The sequence below is a fragment of the Salminus brasiliensis genome, chromosome 9, assembly GCF_030463535.1.
Source record: "Salminus brasiliensis chromosome 9, fSalBra1.hap2, whole genome shotgun sequence".
NCBI classification, from domain to species: domain Eukaryota; kingdom Metazoa; phylum Chordata; class Actinopteri; order Characiformes; family Bryconidae; genus Salminus; species Salminus brasiliensis.
Window position 1 is genome coordinate 29105318 of NC_132886.1, and position 22738 is coordinate 29128055.

General features: G+C 40.0%; 2 protein-coding genes across 4 annotated transcripts in view; one reads left to right on the forward strand and one right to left on the reverse strand.

Moving 5' to 3' along the window:
- The first annotated feature begins 823 nt into the window (after positions 1 to 823).
- plxdc2a (plexin domain containing 2a) lies at positions 824 to 17768 on the forward strand. Its single transcript, XM_072688141.1, has 14 exons — positions 824 to 1029; positions 6245 to 6474; positions 8468 to 8608; positions 8946 to 9015; positions 9944 to 10066; positions 10168 to 10286; positions 10771 to 10870; positions 11000 to 11095; positions 11298 to 11379; positions 11887 to 11947; positions 12055 to 12268; positions 13873 to 13911; positions 15130 to 15290; positions 15511 to 17768. The coding sequence occupies exons 1-14, from the start codon at positions 936 to 938 to the stop codon at positions 15736 to 15738; spliced, it is 1758 nt and encodes a 585-aa protein (XP_072544242.1). The 5' UTR covers positions 824 to 935; the 3' UTR covers positions 15739 to 17768.
- Positions 16602 to 22738, reverse strand: part of myripa (myosin VIIA and Rab interacting protein a) — a 40209-nt gene continuing 34072 nt past the window's right edge. For all 3 annotated transcript variants that reach the window (XM_072688138.1, XM_072688139.1, XM_072688140.1), the window contains 7 exons: positions 21515 to 22074; positions 19721 to 21253; positions 19094 to 19273; positions 18031 to 18192; positions 17536 to 17613; positions 17348 to 17408; positions 16602 to 17188 (listed from right to left, as the gene is read on the reverse strand). In XM_072688138.1, coding sequence (XP_072544239.1) covers positions 17175 to 17188; positions 17348 to 17408; positions 17536 to 17613; positions 18031 to 18192; positions 19094 to 19273; positions 19721 to 21253; positions 21515 to 22074 — 2588 coding nt within the window. In that variant the 3' untranslated portion in view covers positions 16602 to 17174. The remainder of the gene's footprint in view (positions 17189 to 17347; positions 17409 to 17535; positions 17614 to 18030; positions 18193 to 19093; positions 19274 to 19720; positions 21254 to 21514; positions 22075 to 22738) is intronic.

Here is a 22738-nt window from a genome sequence, read left to right on the forward strand (position 1 = left end):
GATGGTGTAGAATTTGGACACAGATGGTGTAGAATTTGGACAGATGGTGTAGAATTTAGACAAAACTGGTGTAGAATTTGGACAGATGGTGTAGAATTTAGACACAGATGGTGTAGAATTTAGACAAAACTGGTGTAGAATTTGGACAGATGGTGTAGAATTTAGACACAGATGGTGTAGAATTTAGAAAAAACTGGTGTAGAATTTGGACACAGATGGTGTAGAATTTAGACAAAACTGGTGTAGATTTTAGACACAGATGGTGTAGAATTTGGACACAGATGGTGTAGAATTCAGACAAAACTGGTGTAGAATTTAGACACAGATGGAGTAGAATTTGGACACAGATGGAGTAGAATTTAGACAGATGGTGTAGAATTTGGACACAGATGGTGTAGAATTTAGACAAAACTGGTGTAGAATTTGGACACAGATGGTGTAGAATTTAGACAAAACTGGTGTAGAATTTGGACACAGATGGTGTAGAATTTAGACAAAACTGGTGTAGAATTTGGACACAGATGGTGTAGAATTTAGATAAAACTGGTGTAGAATTTGGACACAGATGGTGTAGAATTTAGATAAAACTGGTGTAGAATTTGGACAAAACTGGTGTAGAATTTGGACACAGATGGTGTAGAATTTAGACAAAACGTGTAGAATTTGGACAAAACTGGTGTAGAATTTGGACACAGATGGTGTAGAATTTGGACACAGATGGTGTAGAATTTGGACATAATCCATCATCAGACGTTTGAGAATGAGCTCCCAGCCAATTAGGGCACAGTGGGCGGGGCTTGTGTGAATACGGGTGGAGGGAGAGCTCCTCCAGCACGGTGGTGGAGAGCGCGGCAGCTCAAGCTCACTCCGTGCAGGTGCGGGACAGCAGCGCGGGTTCTCCTGGTTCTGCCTCAGAGGGAAAGCCGCTGTTGCACATGGCGGCCGCTACTGCACTCAGCTTTGTGGTCGGTGTGTTCACAGTGATTCAGCTGGAGATCTCCGCTGAGGGAGCTGAGCTGAGCAGAAGCGGTGAGTGCTTCAACCTGACCAACTTTCTGAAAGAGGAGGTGTGTGAGCGTGAGGGTGCAGTGCGTGCTGTGTCACCAACACAGTGAACCGAACAGTACTGAACCCTTTTAACAGCCCCGTTCCGACGCTCAGGGTCCGAATCCGATTCTGAATCTGAATCTGAATCCGGCTTTATTGGTAAGTATGTTTGAACACAGCAGGGCTTTGACTTCGGAGACACAGCGGCTCAGCCTACACATCAGCTAGCCCTCAGATCCGCACGTGTGTGGTCCTGGACAGTCAGGGTCTCACACATTCACGGTGTACGTCATCAGATTTCATACAGTATTTTAAATCAGTGAAATCATGAATAATGTAGGAATAAAGGAGGACCGTGTATCACACCGAGATACACAAGCTTCCACTGTTCCTCTCATACCGGGTTATGCAGAGGTTTGGGCAGCCCTGGTCAAATGACTTATTTTATATTTTTCAATTTATTAATTATTACGTTCATAAATCCTCTACAGGAAACGAGTAGACCCTACATGTGACATTTCCTGGACATTTTCTGTTTATTTACATATATATATATATATATATATATATATATATATATATATATATATATTTATTTATTTATTTATTTTAAAATAGTAAAAATGCATATTAAATGCTCTGTAACTCTTGTAAAACTTTTGCCACATTTTATTTATGTTATTATAAGTTTAGACAGCTGTGAATGAAATGATCTTAATATATAATTTAATAAAATATCATATTTCAACTTATAAATAATCAAAAAACTCCTGGGATCAGAGCCAACCAAGCGTTTGCATACAACTGTACCCTCCAAGAATGTCGAGCACATTCTGTGACCTTCTGCTTAACGTAACACATAAGTGCAGTATGTGTTTAACCGAACTCCAGCATATCTGTTTGTCTTATTTCCGTTTTAAAGAAGAGCTGCTCTGTTGTCTTAAACTACGAATTACACCACACACACACACACACACACACTGCACACTGTGTATGTTGATTAACCGAATACACTCGGATTGTAAAAAAGGATGACTGCACGCATCCTGCTGTCTGAGCACACTCACTAAACTGTTTCTTTTTATTTTTCATCTTGTCATTATTGAGTGTTTTTATAAAAACAGTCTGTTTAAAATTCATTTTATACGTAATTTCCCAGATTCGCTCTTTATTACTAGGATTAAACATCTGTTTCTTGTTGCTGTGCCTTCATTTCTGCATGTTAGCTACCCTGTACTGTGACCCAATAAAGCAGTAATAATAATAATAATAATAAAAAAAAAACAGTCCAGGTTTGAAGCACTCCTTATAACATCTGTGTGAACGGGCTGGACTGCAGGGCTCTGGATAGGTGTAGAGCTGGGTAATGTGGCAATATTTTCTTGTAATAAATGTTATTGTGATGGACAGTATGCTTGTCTAAGCATATTAAGGATGTCATCAGTGCTTAAAGAACTGTGATCAGCTGCATGTTTTATTATGAACAGTGTAATTAGTGCTGTTTAACTGGATGAGGTGCAGCAGATCTCGGAATAAGATCACTGTACTGAGTATGGGCGAGTATCTGAATAGTAGTTTTGGGAATTACTGGCATTACTGTTGACATGCCACATTTCAAGTCTGCCCCTTATTACATGTGCAGGAGTGTGTTCTCTGTAGAGGGTTTGTGCTTTGGCTGAGAGCAGTGGAACTGTGTGCTCTGGAGTGATGATGCTCCATCCAATACTTTTGGGATCAGTTGGGAATGAGGTGGGGTGGTGAACATCCAACATTCCGACCTCACTAAGGCTCTTGGCGCTGAATGCAATCAAATCCTTTACGGCAATGTTTCAAAATCTAGAAGAACGTCTTCTCCGGACAGCGAAGACTTTGAAGTTACTCCAACAAAAGCAGGATCAGCTGTCTTTAATACCCTTGATTTCAGAAGAAGCAATGAACGAGCAGGGGTCCCAATACTTTTGTCCACACAGTGTGTCACGACTGTGTAGTGTGATGATTCACCCTGAGTTATAGCGTTGTGGTATGCAGGCTTGGCATTGTTTTAGGTCAGTGAGTACAAATGAATACAGAAAGTACATCAGCTTCAATGAAATGATTTCTGTTTAGAGAGGTTGTACTGATATTATTGGTAATATTGCAGATGATACCACAAATCAAGCGTTTGTCAGGTGCGTAAACTCAGACGTTCACATTTACCCTCACACCAACCAGACAAGAGGTGAACTGTCCATATACAAAGGTGGAATTGATGGAAAGCGGAGAGTGGAATTTGCACAGCCTTGTTTTACTGACGTAACTGAACACAGCCCAGCTGAATAAGGGCCTGTGCAGCTTGGGTAGATTAGTCAGAGGTGTGTTAATCTGATGTTCCAGGTACAGGTACATGTAGCTATGGTCAAGTATAAGCTATACAGTCACACTCAGCAGCATGATGGTCAGACAACTTGCAGTTTCACCAGAGACTTCTGTAGAGACTCTGGGCAGCTCTGCATTCACAAGATCCCACTACACTGTCACATTGTGATGCCATGCTTTACCTGATGTTTATACAGCTGTGTAAGCGTGTTGTCTGAGCACCTTCACAGCTTACGGTTGGTGTCACAGTGCTGTCCATTTACACTCAATGAGCTGTCTAGAGCTCAGCCTGAGGCAACACAGAAACAGTTTAGACCACATTAGAGGCGGTTTACCACAATTAGGCCCGTCCACATGTATTGTCCAGCATGGGTGTTTAGGGCACTGAACATTGAGGTCGCCACAAAACTTCCACTGTGCCTGAGCAGGAGTGTGTGGTGATTTAAAGACTGGATCTAGTTTTAAGTCTGTGTGACTGACTGGATCAGTGACTGTAAAAACATGGGAAAGTGGTTCCACTCACTTCCATTCTATAGAAATTAAGCCAAAATTGTTGGGCATGTTGTCAAATTAGCAACCAGAGTCTGTGCAGTTTGGTAGACCCGGCCTCTTTTCTCTGACCAAGCGTATCTCATATGGACCTAATATAGCTCAGCAGATTGAGATTCCCAGTTTGTCCAGTAAGTGGAAAGTTCAACTCAGCTACTCCATGTAATGAACAGAAAAGGTGCAATGCAGGGTCCTGCTGACCACCAGTCTCTGTCAGCCAAGGCTGAGTGTGCTCCTGAGTGTGACCCCACCTTCTTACGATAGAGCAGAATAACGGTTTAAACACTGATTTCTGGAGGAAAATTAAGTGTGCCAATATTAACACACAGGCGGTCATTACCTTTGAACCATACAGGGATGGGCGGAGATACATTGTACTGCAACCAGCCAGCAGAGGCGCTAGACCTGTGATTGCTTCAGGTTTGAGAAACGTCAGTCCGTGTTTTCTGTTTAATTAATACGGGCAGCAAAATGTTTGTTAGAACACAGTGCTTTTCACTGTGTTTAGGTCTGTTTTGGCTGTTATGCTTGATAAATTTCTCCTCAAACTTTGCGAGGTAATGGGGCCCTCTGCTGGGCTGCCATGATCACGCAAGCATTAAAGAGATGTTTTTTTCCGTTCTCTTGCAGGCAGCGAGAAGCTGAAGTGAAAAACACACATTTTCAAACATTTTCTAAGACTTAGATTTCCTGAAATGAAGATAGCTGTAATGTTAAACAGAAGGCCATCAGGGAAGATTCCCACAGTGTATAAAGACCAGCAAGGTATTGCTGCTAGCATGAACCTAGGTTATTTCCATGGCAGGTAGGAAACACACAACTACACTATGCATTGCTTTCTGAAACAGCTTTCTAAAACTGAACGGATGCCTCCTGTCCCTCATGCCTCCGGCCTCGGACTGGGCGCTGTGTGAGCAGAATAACAACATGGATTTCTGATTAAAAACCACATGGAAAGTCCAACACATCCCCATCCGAATGCTGCCACGGCCCCACATTGTTCCCCCCGCCTGCCACTGCGAGGAATGTGAAGCATGTTTCACTCCGTCTCGTGAAGAGAGGAAGGAGTTTGGCTGCACTGTCACTGGCAGGCTTTGAGAAGGTGTTTATCTGGCCTGTGATTCAGGCCGCTCGGCTTTCGGAGCTGCCCCAGTCTCACAGCTGCTGAGCACGTGCACGTTGTGGCTGAGATGCAGGAGCCTTGGTCAGACCGCTGTATTCTTATGGGGCAGTGTGTTTTTGTATCTTTAGTTAAAATGTGCCACAAAGAAACAACGGAACCGAATACTGTCACGCACAAAACCGGTATCTCCAAATACACAGCGTTACAGTAGAAGGAAAAATCATATATAGTCATATAAGTCAGTTTGGAGCATTTCTATTGGTGCATTCATCAGAAATGTTTGACACAATAAAAAGAACTGCCAGGTTCACATTATGTAAAAAAAAAATAATAATAAAAAAATATATAAAAAAAGGGGGGGGGGCACAAATCAAGTTTTTTGTGATTTTATTAAATAACTTTTATTAAATAAGACAAATAACAGTGTATTGATATCATAAACTCAACTTTAGAATGTATGTTTATGTTTTACATTGTACTACAAGTTGTGGCAAGCAACATGATCTTGTCTGCTGTCAGATTTGACCACTGATTTTGTTTTACTGTTGATGTAGCACAGTTTCCTGTGGCCCTTCCATCTACACCCTCTTCATCTCCAGCTTCAGTCATAATTCTGAACATCTCCTCTACAACATCCTATTCACAGCTTCTCACTGATTACTGCTGATTAGCTTTATATTAACAGGAACTTCTTAGAAATGTTTCATTTTCATTGTAGAAAAACTTGGAATTTTAACTATATGGACAAAAGTATTGGGACACACCTCCTAATCGTTGAATTCCATTACTTTGCTGCAGGTTGGTAAAATAACCTAGCCATGCACGTGGGATACATGGTTTTCTTTGGACAGCAGCGATTTGTCTCAGGCCAAAAACCTTTCAAAACTATTGTGACAATCTCTCAGGCAGTGTATTCACAACCATTTCTTCTGTAACTTGAAACAGCCATTAAAAGTGGATGTCTGGTTTACATGAACACCAGTGTGAGCAGTTCTTTGTGAGTAGTTTCTCTAGGACGAAGCATTTAACATCAGACCACACTAAGAGACTTTGTTTGTAAGCACTTAATTACACAGGGATTTACATCAAATCTGATTTTATACATGTATGTCACTGAAAACTCTGTAAAGGTGGTGTGTGTGACTTTCATTCATTTCCATCTGTTGGCAGTCTCCTATGCAGTCTTTGAGGGGGTGCCTGATGTAGTGAGAGCAGCCATGGACCCGAATCTCCACAAGGAGCAAGGAGAGCAAGGGGCAAAGCAGCCGTCCTCCCTCAGACAGGCAGGCCATTCGCTGGTCCAGGAGCAAGGTCAATACCAGGAGCACGGCAAGCTGGACTCTGAACGCCTTCATGAGATAGTGACCAATGACGGACATGAAAACAGCTCTCAGATCGAGGTAATGACTTACTTGCATGAGCAAACCTTCAGAGATGACCTGGCAGGTAATTCACACAGCAGGAGTTCTCCGTCAGCCAGAAATCTGAATTTCCCTCATATTGTTTGAGAAATACAGGAGTTTTGGTATGTAAATTGGTATGTAAATACTGTAACCTTCAGAACATACAGTCCATATATGGAAACTAAGCTGCAAAAACAGCCTGTTTCTCTGATGTCATGAGAAGCAGCTCCACCTCCCTCATTCTAATTGCAGTTTTAGGAGTGTTTCTGTTCTGGCAAAATACACGGGTGGGTTTCCCAAAACGTTTCTTACGCTAAGTACTTAATAACCTCGTTCTTAAGAACAATCTTACATTTACAGTCGTTTCTCAAAACCCTTCATAACTGACATACCGCTTAAACTCGTTTGTACATTTCATCCAACTTCCATAACTAGTACTTTTTAAGATCACGCGCAGTTCCACCTCAAAAACGATAGAGACCACTAATTTTACTTTTAAAAAAAAAATTGCCAATGTGCTGCTTCTCTGTATGACAACAGCACCAATATGTATCACACTACATCCAATGGCAACAAAAAAATCTAATCTACTAGCTTGAATTATGTAGTTTGTGTGTTGCTAGTATTACTTATGTATCATGGTGTAGATGGTAGCATTATAGCCTCCTACTGTGCTGAGCATTAATGTATATAGTGTTTCATTTGAATCCAGGGAGTAAATCATTTTATTCACCTAAAACAAATCGTTTAACTTGATTGAAGTACGACAGATCTTTTGATGTACACATTTAAATGAAATTAAATGCATTTTCCAGTGTAGAAATGGTAGCAGTGGTAGTAGTAAAGAATTTGTATTCTGTAAATTAGGCTTGCTATTAATTAACTGATTAAATTGACTAATCAATCACTTCCAAAAAGAAGTTGCCTAAAATAAGGCTAACAATGGTGCTGGCTTGCCCTGCTGCTGGACTGCTGCGTGAAAGCTTAATTTTGTGCTTATTAACAGGCTTGGTATGCAATGGGTAGAAACTGAAATACTTATTGATTATTTGTTTTTGTGGTTGGTGTGGCGCAACAGATAACACCACTACCTGCCAGTGAACTACCACACCATGTGGGAGACTGGGGTTCGATTCCCGGTCTGGGTGACTGTGCTGCGCTACACCAATAAGAGTCCTTGGGCAAGACTCCTAACGCTACATTGGCCCTCCTCTGTAATATGAGTTACCTTGTAAGTCGCTCTGGATAAGAGCGTCAGCTAAATGCCGTAAATGTTTATAATTATTTGCCTAATGACAATGTTGTGAAATACCAGTGAGAAAATGTATGTAAATCAGTGGTTCAGATTTTGACTGGTGGTGTCATTCCAGCACAGATGCAGAGGAGAAATCAACAGAGACCTACTTTGTGATTTTAGGAACTAGACAGGCTTGTGGTAAACACTCGCATAAAGTGCAGATCTTAAAGTTGCTTGTGAATCGTAAAAATAATTTGTTGTTTGTAAACTTCAGAACAGTGAGAAAGCCACTCAGAAAATATACAAAATTTACAGAAACAGTCTTTTAATTGACGTGGATAAAGAGAGGCTGGAAGATGGTGCTGTAGAAAAGAATTCTGACCATTACTGGAACTTAGCTCAAAGTCGAACTTAAGCTCAAAGTCGAGCCTCTGTCTGCCTGCAGGATGCTTGCCTACAAAGTTGAGTCTCTCACTGTCTTCAAACTGAGTTTCCCACTTCCCACATTGTCTTAAATGAACACTAAGCTTGCACTTATGGCTTGTAATCACACCTCAAATGTCTTATCTTTGTAAGTCTTGTGTACCTGTATCAGCACTGAGTCTTGTTCCTGGCAGAAGTTCAGGTATTTTTGTCTGTAAAGCACAGTGAAAGACTTGTGTAAGTTGCTCTGGAGAAGTTTCCAGCTAAAAGTATCCAGCTAAACCTAGTGAAAGACTCCCCTGATTTTAATGTGTTCCCTTTCCCTAACAGCGTGACATGGACCATATCTATTACGTCTCTAAAATCTACGGGCCCGCAGAAGCTGCAGGCCGGGACTTGTGGATAAACATTGAGCAGATGGACAAAGGAAAGGTTCATGGAGAACTTTCCAACACCCACAGACAAGCTTTGGTATGGCTTTGCAACCCATAAACAAGAGGTTGTAATTACATTCATCATTATTATTGCTGCTCCAGGGAACAAAAAAAATATATCTGGCCTGATTCTGATTACCTGATTACCATAAAACTATTCAATGTGAGCATTATGAGCTACAATATCTCCTTAAGAGAAGATAGAAAGAGAAAGGGTTCAGTTTATACAGAAAAAGGAAGCATCTTCCTTCACAGTATTTCATACTTTTAATAAAATTGTAGACATGATATATTGTTTTATGGATCTTTCAGATTAGAGTTCAGTGTAGTTTGTTCTGAAATATAAGTTTGTTTGTTTTTGTGCTTGATTTTAGAGAGTGAACTTGTCCTTTGAGTTTCCCTACTATGGACATTTACTGAGAGAGATCACGATCACTACTGGTGGTGAGTTTTCAGCACTCTCATATAGAGTTGGGTGGTATTCCACTTTTCTCTATATCGTCAAACCTTCCGCGCCATGAAGGGCCCAAAGTGATCTAGCAGAATATAGAGCGCTGCTAGCCATTGGCAGTCGGGGCCTCAAGAGAGCAAAATTGGCCTGACTCTCTCCAGGGTGGATATATGGCACTTTCTCCCTACATCAGTCCAATGCAATACTGGCTGGCACTGTTGTCTGCTGGCCGTTGCATCAGAGAGGGTACACAGCGCTTCCTACGAGTGCGTTTGTTACCCGGTGGCGCTGCATCAGTGGCAGTTCAGAAGAAGCATGTGTTGGAGGAGGCCTGTGTCAGTCTTCACCCTCCCAGTGTCGGGAGCATTGCATGTGATGGGGGGAGAATATGTATAGGTTGGGTAATATTTTGGGAGAGATATTTTATTCCAAAAATATCCTTAATAAAACTTTCTACAGTTTAAAATCAGACATTTAAAAAACATTAAACAGTCAGTTTGACTACTGCTACTGTTAAACTGCTCTGAATCAGGGGAGAGAAGCTGGTTAGCATTAGCTTTCTTTGCAGTTTAACAGTCTGTTCACCACAGTTCACGCTCCAGTCTGGCTGACAGAATGACTGGTGTTAGGACAGTGGTGGATCTGTAGCTGAGCTACAACACCCCTCGCTGAATTTCTTGATTTCTTATTGTGGTGGATCTGAAGGCCACTTGCTAAGTTAAGAGTACCACCAGTGCAGCTGTTTTTCTGTTTTTCTAACTGAGGCTCAACTCACATCTGTTTAGAAGATAAAGCCTCATAACTGAGAGCACAAGTTGAGTCGAGTGAATGGTCTTTATAAAATGCTGTGAACAACCCTACTCTCATTACTAATTTCATTACAAAGCTTCATTTGTAAAAGGCATTTCTGAATGTTTATAGGTTTCCTCTACACGGGAGGCATCCTCCACAAGATGCTGACAGCCACTCAGTACATCGCTCCACTCATGGCCAACTTTGACCCAAGCATCTCTCCAAACTCCACCATAGTTTACTTTGACAATGGTACAGTGGAGCAGTGTTTACATCCATTCACACTTTCCATACTTCAGTCCTACCCTTCCCGGTGTTCAAATTTGATGGATGAAAATTTCCTCGTTTCTTAGGCACAGCTCTTATTGTTCAGTGGAATCGTGTTTACCTCCAAGACGCCTCACACCTGGGTAGTTTCACCTTTCAGGCCGCTCTGCATAGTGATGGCAGGATCACCTTTGCCTACAAAGAGGTTAGGCCTTGTTTTACTAAGTTTACTACTGGTTCCACATTAAACTTAAATGATAGAGAAGCTTTACAGTGAATTTTAAATACCGATCATCTCTACTATTAATGGTTCTTTTAACATTCCCATATCATGAAAAAAAACAAAAATATTTGGGGAAAAAAAAAGGAAAATTCAGTTTTGAACTCAGCCCCACACATTCACGCTAAAGATATAAGGACTGCTTTCAGAATGAGGCACAGTAAAGGGAACCAGTCAGAACAGACATGTCAGTCTTACAGGCACAGTCTGTTTAATTCTCAGGCCATATTAAATCTGATTGAGTGTCTTTGATTAAATCACACACTTGAGACGTCAAGGGATAAAAAAAAGCAAGTAAAATGTAGGGTATGTGCCCTAAAAGGATCGCCTATTGAAAAGTTCTGTAGGGAACCAGAAGCGGTTGTTTATTTATTTATTTATTTATTTATTTGTTACGTTCACTTTTCAGATTCCCAGTGACATCAGTGAGATCAGTTCAGTGAATCACCCTGTAAAAGTCGGCCTCTCTGATGCATTTGTGGTGCTTCATAAGATTCAGCAGATTCCCGGTGAGGGTTTTTACCAATGAAGGCTTTTTGTTTTTCATGTTAATCCATTCTTTTATTCCGACTCTCTGTTTAAACCTGGACATGCGGCTTCTTTTCCGTTCAACCTTTTCCTTCCTCCTCCTGCAACAGATGTCCGAAGGAAAACAATATACGAATACCATCGAGTTGAACTTCTAAAATCCAAGATTAACAACTGCACTGCTGTTGAGATGCTGCCTCTGCCAAGTAAGTAAGTGAGGCTACAGGCAGAGCTGTGGAATCAGACCAGCCTTCATTCTGTTTTCAACCCACTGTGCCAAGTGTTACTTCTCTCAGTGTAGTGGTGTGTATTTGTTTGCTCAGTGTGAGGGAACTGTGAGCGCCCTCCCTTTTTTTTCACCTATGTGCTAAATTGCGTCACTGTTTCCTGCTCTTCCCACGATGCTAGCCTGCCTCCAGTTCTCCAGCTGTGACAGTTGCGTTACAGCTCACATTGGCTTCAACTGTAGCTGGTGCAGCCGCCTCCAAAGGTATTCTTCCACAACCGTCCTCTACAATGTAAATCATGCACATATCACACATCTTTTTGAGACTTTAAAGTTTTTATTTAGCAAAAGAAATATATATATATATATATATATATATATATATATTCTTCTTTCTACCACCGAAGTTGCTTCTTTTTTTTCTTTTTAATTTAAGATTTTTTGTGTCCTCAGTAATAAAACTCTCATTCGGACAGCAATAAAATTACTGCAGGACTAGCGAGTTTAGTACCTGAATGTATGTGTGGTGTGATACACAATTAAATTCACAGTTGTGACAAAACAGCTGAACAGCTCTGGTTTCTGTTTCAGTTTGGGGTGAAGTAACAGTCAAACAATAATTTTACATAATTAGTATTTTGGTGATTAATTTTGTAATTTTGGAGTTAGTTGTCCTGTAACTTTCTCAAAGGACGAGAGAGAAAAACCTGGACAGTCCGTCCAGTGCCCTATAATGGCTTTCAGAAATTTTATTTGTATTCTGATGTGCAGATGTTCCAGTGGTTTTGACCGAAATCGCCAGGACTGGGTTGACAGCGGATGTCTGGATGAGGTATAATGGCATGCATTTAAAAAATTTCACAAGACCACCGTCCTCTTTGGCCTGCTTGTTTGTAACCTCCCACCATTTTTAGCAAAGGCATGTCAATGTATTTTCAGACGAAGAACCAGAGCTGCAGTCAGACTGCAACTATGACCCAGCACCTCAGTGTAACCATTACACCGGCAATCAATAAAGCAGTGAATGCAGCAACGACACTGAGGACATCGAAGTCTAAAGCCTCCGCAAAGCCTACCAGAACCTCCACAACAACCCGAGCTAGCAGGACCGTCTTATCCACAGACCCTCCACCCACCAGCACCCCTACTGAGGGTGAGTAGTAAACCAAGAAAACTTTGTCAACAGCGCATCTAAAATGTTTCATTTTCATTTGGTTCTCTGATGTCTTTTGAGCCAATAAAAAAACTTATAAAAATTTTCGGAATGACCACACTAGCAAGCACTATCAATTAATGTACTTATCTAATCAAGCAATAAAGCTTAAAGAAACTGTTGGTCACCTGGGATTTCCAGCACAACCAGAGTTTACTTAAAGTGGTGTAATACAGACTAAACATCCAGTGAGTGACTGTTCTGTAGACGAAAAACCTTGTTGATGAGAGAGAGGTCCACAGAGAATGACCAGACTGGTTCCAGCTTATCTAGTTCAAACTGAATCTCTGGTCCTCAGTCAGAATTGGGCTCCAACAGCATAAATTCATGGACACTAACATGCTGTTTGAGTACTGTTGCTGACCAGGTGCATCCCTTCATGATCACAGTTTATCACATCTTCTAACAGCCACTTCCAGCATGATAATTAATGATAATGCATCATGTCACAAAGCAAATGTTTTATTAAACTGCTTTCATGATCATGACGATGAGTTCAGTAATCACCAGGGGCCTTTCAATTCACCAAATCTGAATCCATACCACAAGGAACTAAGATGTTTTATGTAGTGTTTAGTTTATAAAGTACTACTAATTCTTAACAAAATAACAGACAGTCCAAGTGTCATTTTAATATCTTTCATTTTAAGACAGTTTAATGTAATCAGAACAATTTTGTTGGGTCTTTTGACTCATAATGATGGAAAATTCATTGTGGAGCTATATAGAACAAATAAAATCTCAAAGATTTTCCACCACTCCAAGGCAAGTGTATCATTTAAGCATCCAGTAATGTTCTTTGAGTTGTAACAGCCTAAAGAATCTAAAAGAAACCCTTTTTAACGAGTGTATGTCATTTTAAGATGTCTTCCTTGGAATGAAGAACTGTGTTTTGCCTAAATAATAATAATGAGCCACTTTTTTTTTCAAAACTATTGTAAAAGTGCATCTTAGTCCAAAGGTAGTTTGAACACCTGAACTGCTTGAGGGCTGATTAGTGCTAACACCACAACAGGGAGATAACAAGGTAATAAGGTTATATATCATATTAAAACATTTTGAACTGCTAAGCTTCCTTAAACTTTTGAAAGTGTAATTTATATGTAATCATTTCAGCAATCATTGAGTCAGCAACTACAGCCCCAGCTGGCCAGATGAAATGGAAATATTAGCACACACAGAATGACCATATTGCTAAAAAGGACAAGAGCCAGAAGCACAAATTATATATAATGTTTACAAGGTTGTGCTCATACACTTAGCCTGCTTCTTCCAACTCTGCTGTGCTATAAATCTGTCAGAAAGTCACAGTGTGGCTCACATCAACTGTAATTTACAGTCCCTGGAGCCCAGTAGTAAGCCCTTCCTTTAATAAAACCCCACAGCAAAACTGTAAATTATGTTGGAAGTTAACTCGATGGAAAGTTTTATAGTTTTAATTTGTAATTTTGTGCCCTCAAACTGAAAGGTTTGTGATCTACATATAAGCAGAGGTGAAAGGCAGCTTGAATGTATTATTATTCTGTTTTGCTGCCTCCTTGCAGATGACACAAACATGGCACTGCATTTGACTGACGATGGCGGTGAGTAGTTCACATCTATCTCTTTATCCATCTGAAAACATTAGTAGTAGTTAATGTGTTTGTGTTTGGTTTTGTAAAAACATACTGGCTTAATCTACTTAGTCTTACAAACTATTTGACATCTTAAATATGGATGTTACGTTTTACTCTTCAAAAGTCTCCCATCCCACTTTTGAATAGTATAATATGTCTGCACTACTCTAAATTCTTAAATACAGTGGCATGCAACAATTTGGCTATGCCTGGTCAAAATGTCTAACTGTGAATAGTTAAGTGAGTAGAAAATGGCATAAAAAGGCATTAAGTTGTAGGTGAATCTTTTTGTTTCCTACATTTCAAGCAAGATTAGTGTGTTTGTGATATCGTGCCATGGTTAGGAACTGTCAGGTAATGCTAAATTAAAAAATTTAAGCTTCATAAATAATCAAATTCTCCTCACATCATTAAAGCCATGGACAGTATACAGGGACACCAGCACAACTATGAAAAACTAAAATAAAAACACTAAAAAAAAACCACTGAAAAAACTAAACACTAAGGTTGGTTGACTGTGCATTGATCTTGTGTTGTAGCCAGTGGCACTGGGAACATCTCTCTGGTAGAGGGAGAAATGGATTTAATGAAATACAAGCAAATTCTGGAAGCAAACATCACACTGTCTAAAAAGATGAAGATGAAAAGAGGAGGGCTTCTGCAGCAGAATAATGATAAACTCCCAAAATTCACAATGGACTAAATCAAGAGGTTTTGCCATGGCCCTCATAAAAAAACAATGATTTTGAAATCTGTAACAGATTGAAATAAAAAAATGAAAGTAATCCTGCTTAAAACGTTAAAGAAATAACTATGACATTTGTAAAACAGGTCTCTTGTCCTCTCTAGTTATTCACAGTAACAAAAGTTTAGAATAATTTGTACATATATGTATAAACACTTTTTTTGTAGTTTTATTCAGTATTACATTTTTGTGAAATGATAAATGATATACTGATGCTCAATTTAATTATTTTTGTCAAGATATTTGCCTAAAGAGTTGAAGACCACTTTTAAAATAAGAGGATCACGTTATTTATTTTATTGTAAACTGATTCATGCTATACATCTTGGTGCTATATCATATACTGCATTCCTTCTTGTGATCTCTGAAAACACAGATTTATAAATATCGAACAGTACATACATAATGACGGAGTGTGAACATCTTATTTGCTTTGACAGCCTCTGCAACAGACAACCTTGAGAAGCAGAATGAAGAGAGGCTGCAGACAGGTCTGCTTGTTGGCATTTTGGTCACTATGCTTCTCATGGTGACTGCGGTGCTGGTCACAATCTACATGTACCACCACCCAACCTCCAGCGCCAGCTTGTTCTTCATAGAGGTAAGTAGATTAAAGCTGTGTGCTTCTTTAGTGGACATCTTGAAACTGTAGTATATTTGGTAATGATTTACAGGAGACAGAAGTTATGTTCTGTAATATGTCATTGAATGTCATGTCATTTTAATTTGTTAGCTTTATCTTTGCAAAAAGTTCTCTTTAATTAATAAAATAACTAAATTAGAAATAACTAATTTGCTTCTGTGAACCCACTGTCCATCAGAGACGGCCAAGACACTGGCCTGCAATGAAGTTTCGTCGAGGCTCGGGCCATCCAGCCTACGGTGAAGTGGAGGCTATGGGACGTGACAAGGAAGGCTTCATTGTAATGGAGCCTAAAGATGGTTTCATTATTTCAGACCGGCGAGAAAGCTCGTTCACCACTGACCAAAGAGATGGCTTCATTGTGCCTGACCAGAGGGAACGCTTTCTTGTCATGGAGCATTGCTGACATATAATCCCAATCCCAGCTCACTCTGGAAGAGACTTTCAGACAGAAACATACAGTACCTCGGAACAACGATGTCTTCTCCTCTCAATTTGTTATTTATTTTGACGACAGCTGTGGACATAAATCAGTTGAACACTGAATGGTGAAAATGATGTTTGGACTTTAAGAAGAGGACATTGTCTGTTCACAATATTCTTTTTGCACTACATGACAGTTTTCTGATGAGGGAAAAGACATTTTCTTGACATGGTGTGAACATACACTTGCTTTTAGGGTTGTCACTCGAGTCAGTTAGAGCTGTAGACAGCAATTAATATGAAAAATGCTTACAATTTTCAACACTGCAGTTACAACTGTAGCTGCATAGTGTTTTAACACTGACAATTTTAAATACCTTCAACAAAGCAAATTATTTTTCTATTTGTGTTTTTTTTTTTACTAAGGACGAAGGCAAGCTGAATTGCAGAAGCTTTTTTATCCAAGGAATAATGGGTTCACTTGGTCTGTACACAGAGAAACGAGTGTACAGACATGTACTGAGATGTTTCTGAAATCAAGTGTGTATAATTGAAGTCATCAAATGAAATGTTTTTGTGCATTCAACTGCATTAAGTAATCACACCTTTACAATAAATTAGAATCTTTACAGAAGTGTCAAACTTTATCAACAAATCTAACATTGTAATAGGATTTCTGATTATTCCTGTGCTCTTTCTGTAAGTGGTTAGATACTAGTGGTTCTGAACATCTGTTTTCTGATTTACCTGACCCACTAACACTGAACAAAGTGGACAGAAATCACAAGAACTGCTGTTCTTATGATAAAAAAAAAAAACAAAGACAAACAGGCAATGTGTGTCAAATAATTTCAAATTTAAAGAACTGATTTAATTTGCTCTCACTCTGCAGAACAGATTTGAATGATCATTCTCAAAAAAGTAACACACTGATGTAACTCTTTGCAGTGTTAAAGCAACCTGATCCAAAATTTCTGACAATATTTTGGTGGTCTTAATAATCTCTTCAACGTAATTGCAACTATATGCCTTCGGAACAATTGTGAAATATAGACTCTCGTTTAGATACACAAACAACTCCATGGCATGAGATGTTTTCCATATTTGCTATTGTGCATGTCCTGTCATTGTTCTATGCTTTTAATAATCATCGACCATTGATTGGTCCACAACAGTGTCATTGAGAAATACCTTAAAATACTGTCATACTGTCTTCCCAGTGTCCTCCCAGCCCTGGGTGTTGGTTTAAGGCAAACCACATCGGTCAGCATGGAATGCAGGACTTTTAGTCAAGGATAGCAGTAATATGCTGTCCTGTGCAACAGTTCACTGCTTGAAGGCACAAGTGAACAGAGGCTCCTCTGTTTTGGCAGGGACGTTGTTTGGCTGTGCGTGTTGTTTCCTGAGCTTTGGCCTGCACTAGGCCTTTTTATCTAAAAACAGACAGAAAAAAAAATCACTGACTAAAGAACTCGCACGCTGCGATATGATGTGCACCTCATTTAATGTTCATGTTGGGAAGTGTACTGCTTTAGAAGAAAAGTAACTGTATTGTAGAAGGTCTAGGACAGCTTGAGAATGAAAGTTTATACCTTGCATTGGAGGTGCTGGTAGTCGGCGCCGGTACTGCCGAGATGAGTCTATGGTTTGTGGCTGCAAGAAACAATATTTGAATTATGAGATGCATATATTTCATGGGTGTTGGTGTGTGCACTTGCAGTATGAAAGTGTTAAAAGCCTGAAAGACTGGCATGCTACTATGGATTTTTTTTTTCCTGACCTTTGCAAAACGTGTCTGTGGAGCTACATTAAGGCCTGCGTTTTTTAGAGCGGCGATTCTTGCTGCAATGTCAGTCACCTGAAGAAAGAAAAAGGAAAAAAATGCTTTTAAGAAATAAAATATTTCATAACTGTTAATTGGCTGTAATAAACATAAGGAATATTTTTCTGTGTTCAGTACAACAGAAATTTGGTATTCAATATTTATGTTTTAATTAAATATTGGTTTGATTATTGGTTAGCTGTGTGTTTATTTTTTCTCGTGACATGCCTAGGTATGTTCTTTTTCTAGTGATGGGATAAAGGACTAAAAACAACTGTTGTTTTAAGAATTAAATGTTCCTTTAAGAAGCTCACAATGTTTAATGTAAATAATGTAAAATTTAACTACATTTTAATTTATTAAAATTACCACTGCATTATCCCTTAGCTGTAGTGTCCCAGAAGAACTAGAATGAGACCTGGCAAGTGGAGGAGTAGAACAACGGGAACACACCTGAAGTTCAGACTGCTGCACATGGGCAGCAACTGTGGCCACCTGCTCCTCCAGGTGAGAAAGTTCTCCCTCTGAGGTGGCTGCACTGATGCTGCGTGCACACTCCTCCAGGTCATCCAACTCAACCTCCAGCCCGAACACGGCACTTGCAGCCACATAAACCTGATACAGAGCCACAGAGTGACTGCTTATTCTGTTCATGCACACACACCAGACAGCTCCTCTAATCAATGTGTTACTGACTGGAAAATGAAGAATATATTGAGAGCCCTTTTGTGTCTCCTCTCCTGTATTTCAAGTGAATGGTGCAATTTTGCTTCACTGGTATAACTCAATATATACCACAGGTTGGAAGTCAGTCCTCAAACAGAACATGAAAGATTTAAAAAGGCTGCTGTCATGAGGCTGTTTACTTGTTTACTGCCATGACTTCACAGCTGTCAATCACTGTGATGTAATATGGCCACGCAATCCTCCGATTTAAAAATTAATAATTAAAGCCAGAATTAAAAATCCAAATCATTGAGACAGTTTTAATATTTGCCTCAGAGTTGACAGCCTCTTTAGGAATTTGGCAAATAAATGAAACTTTACCCCTCACCCCTAAATGTAATCAACCTAAACATGCTGGGTATCTGAAACTGGCTTTATAAATGTTAGAATCCATCAGCAGTTCTATCTGAGAGACTCACAATGATTTAGGCATGCAGCACCAAAGTATTAACATTCACCTAATAATAGGAAGAAAAGTATCTCTATCGTTATTGTTATACTCTGAGCTTGGCATGCTGCTAACCGCAGTATGCAACTCTGGAGCAGCAGGCAGGAAAATGCTCAGGAGAACTGTGTAACTATAAACAACTGTAAACCGTATACATTTTACCTTGTTTTTGCCAAACCGTCACTTCAAACCTAAGGACTAGTCTAAGTCTAAGTATTGCTTCATAAAAACTGAAAAAGCACCGACAGAAATCATTTCAGTATGATGAACACTACTTCTTGAGTAAATCTTTGTCAATTAGAGAGTGAATGAGAGGTGATTCAATGCAAGTTTGATTCTTACATTCTCCTCTAGTCTGCTGAGCTGCTCGTCCAGTCTCTTGCTCTGGGCAAGAGGGAGTACAGGCAGGTCCTGGGGTCCTGACAGTCCGTCACCTATAGCACCCTGAATAAGGTCTTCAGTGGCGTTCAGAACCTTCAGCACCTCAGTGGTGATGCTGCAGAGCGATGCAGCTGTATACTTCTACACATGGGCACAAAACATTCATTTAGGGTGTAAAACATCTGTACATGTAAAGGCTTAAAGGCACAAGCTTGCTCAACATCTGAAAGCAGACAATAAACCAAAAGTTAGCAAAGAACAGGGGAAGAGATCAGGATAGAAAAGCAGATTCAGCCCTTTACCACTTCCAACTGTACATATATGAACCTGTGCTTCAATGCTTCCATTGTAAAATGCAAGAATCACCTGCTGCAGCAAAGTGGAGAGGAACTGCAGGTCTTTTTCTAAGTCCAGATTGTGTGCACTCTTGCAATCGCAGAGAGAAAGGCAGAAAGAAGGAATGGAAAAGGACAGTAAAATTGTACAGATAAATCAGATCAGTATTTAAACTGCATGCTAAAGCAGGTTTAGCTTATTAGTTTGACAGTTGAAAGTAAGAAGATGTAGCACATTTAGTATAACTCTTACTTTGTAGATTTCTTCTGGTGTGAGAAACACTTCTTGACCATAGAGGGCGCTGTTTTGATCTTCTTTGAAAATGTGGTCCTTACAATTGCACTCTTCCGTTTCTCCCACACAATTATGTTCTTTTGTTTTCTCAACCAGGTCACATTTGCAGTCTTCTTCCACAAACCTCTCCTGTGGTTGTTCAGTCCTACTCATTCTCTCGCTGTCTTGTTCCACCTCAATATCTTCATCTGCAGACATCTCTTCATACTTTATTTCTGTTTCATTTTCCTCACAGTCTTTACTCTTTTCAGTGTCATCTGATCTGCTGATTCTCATCTTGCTGTCTAGAGCTTCAGTGTCCTTTTCCATGTTTTCCAAAGTCTTGATTGCACTGCCAGTCATTCTTTCATATTCCACCTCCGATTCCTCACTCGCACATTCAGTTATATCCTGATTATCACAACTGTCTTGCTCTGTTTCATCTATTATTTCACTCCTTGCATCATTTACACTACCTTCCCCATTCTTGGTTGTACTTTCAGTCTCTTTCATTTGCTCTCCATCCTCTTGATTCTCAGTTTCCTCACTTCTCTCTCCACCAACCTCTCTTTGTTTCTCTGTTTCAGAAATACTTTGCCTCTGTGGCTCGAGGTTTGTCTCCTCCTCAGTACCATTGCGCTTTTTCACTTGCTCTGGCTCAGAATAGTCATGATTGCCTTCTAATCCGTCTTCCTCAGCTTTTTCAACCGTCTCGGTATTGCTTCGGTCACCTCTACAACCTGCTGTGTCCTCAGAGGTTTTAATTTGTCCCTCAGAGTCAGTGTTATTTGTTTTATCTACTTTGCACTCTTGAAGTGGAGTAGGCTCTCCTTCCACAAGGCTTTTAGAATCAAAGCACTGATGCTGTGGATTTTCAGCAGTTCTCTCTATTTCACTTTCACTTTCTTCGTCTGTTGTCTCTTGTATCTCATCATGTAGATGATCAATCATATGTGTAGTCAAGCTTTCTGAATTCTCCATCTCGCTACCTATCTTTTCGTCTTCTACAGCTGGCCCAAAAACATCATCTTCTTTCACTGCTTCTGGGCAGTTTTGACTTTTCCCTACATGCTGTCCCATCTCTGCTCCATTGGTCTCTACCGCTAAATGTTTCTTGCCCTCTTCCATTTCTTCTGATTCTTCCTTCCTCATGTCCACTTCCATATCCCATAAGGCTTCTCCTCTTCCATCATCTGTCTCATTCTCTACATTGTCATTTCCCTCTCCTACAATCTCATCCGGTCTATCAAGCTCATCTTCTGTGGAGGAGAACTGTGTTTCACTGACTTGATTGGTCAGTTCTCTGAGTGTGGATGTAAGCTGGTTTTCAGTTGAACCCATTAGGACATGATTATGTTCCAGCTCAGGCACAACAGAATCCAGACTCCCAACTTCTGAGCTTTGAATATCTGAGGTTGTAGTGTCCATAGTCTGGTCACTCAGGAAGTCGGAGGCACCTTCTCTTTTGCTCCGGTGTTTCACCAGAACATCCAGTAGAATCCTGCTGTAGTCCTGAAGAAAAGAACACTTGATGTCACTAAAAGTATTCATTTAATGATTGCAACTTACTGCATCAAAATAGCAAAATGCAGGAACCTGAAAATATGCTCTTGTGTATAATCTCATTTTACCACAAATGAAATGTAGACCAAATATCAGTAATAAGTTTTCTGTAACCATGTATGTATGTATGTATTATTATTATTGTATTAAGAATGCTTTATTTAAAGACTCAATACATCTTCCATATGTCCATTCCAAAATTTTCCTCACTGGTTCAGCTGAAGACAGAGGTGTGTAATCTTTCTCTTCTGCATCCTCTCTTTTGGCTCTTCTCCTCCGTCGTGTTCTTTTGATCCTGCTGTCTTCTAAGCCATCTTCGCTGCTTTCTGTGCCCTCAGGGTTAAAGTTGATATCCATAACACTGAGGCGTTGAGAAGACGAACGCTTGTACTCCAGAGGTACCTTCCTTTTCAGGAAAGGAAATGGAGATTTGTGGAATTTTGGTGCTAGGGTCTCCGGGCCGGAGTCAGTCTGGGGTTGGCAAGCAGCAGTCTGTGTGGGTGACTTCAGGGTTGGCTGTGGGCTGTTGGACTGGAGGTCATTCGGCACGTTGATGGAGGACATTTTTTGGCGAATCTCCAACAGCGCTGCACCCCAGGTTCCATCAGCGTCTGCTTCAGTGTCAGAGCCCATACCGTCATATGCAGAGACCACACCAGATTCCTTCTCCAAGACGCTATACACCAGGCTCTTGCGCTTCGTCAGCAGGCTGGGCCGAGACAGCTGGGTGCTCTGCAGGGCAATCCAATTACCGTCTGGACTCTGCAAGACTGAGGATGCACACAGATATGCAGAAAAAACAAACAACAGTAAATGCATACACGTGCAGACAGGTGCTCATGCATATATTTACAATATTTTACTGGTCCAACACACCAGCTATAGCTGGTACATAAACGATAAGGGTATTTGAGTCAAAGGTGGAACCAAGTTACTTAGTTCCAAGTAACTCTTAACACACACTGTGTGGTGTTATGTTAGAGCTGGCAAGTCAAAAGTTGAGTTCTGAAGTCTTTTCTTCAGAAAATGTAATGTAATTTAAACAAAAATTAAGGAAATTATTCAATATTAAATAAAAAAATAATAATGCCACCCATTTTAGCAAGCAATACAAACCAAGGGTCACTTAACTGAAATAAATACAAAAAAAATGATTACACTAACTGGCTGAACATACACAAAAATAACCTTTTAGTTTCATTTAGTCAAAAGCAACAAAAGCCAAAACTACTGCTCTCAACAGTGCTATAGGCTCAGGTCCAGGTCTACATTTGAGTTGATTTCTGTGTTCAGGTCAAAGTTTAGTTAAATCGTTTTGCGATGACTGTTGTTTCACAATGAGCACAACAAAAGCATCGCAAGGCATTTTTGGTTTGCCTTTCATTGGAATACAAGCTACTGTGTACTGCTTGAAAAATACGATGCGGCTAGATC

Bases quoted from the DNA above. Each gene is read 5' to 3' on its own strand.
- plxdc2a (XM_072688141.1), top strand. From the start codon at position 936: ATGGCGGCCGCTACTGCACTCAGCTTTGTGGTCGGTGTGTTCACAGTG. The intron at 1,030-6,244 runs GTGAGTGCTTCA...ATCTGTTGGCAG, and splicing joins AGCTGAGCTGAGCAGAAGCG to TCTCCTATGCAGTCTTTGAG. The intron at 10,871-10,999 runs GTGAGGGTTTTT...CTCCTGCAACAG, and splicing joins TAAGATTCAGCAGATTCCCG to ATGTCCGAAGGAAAACAATA.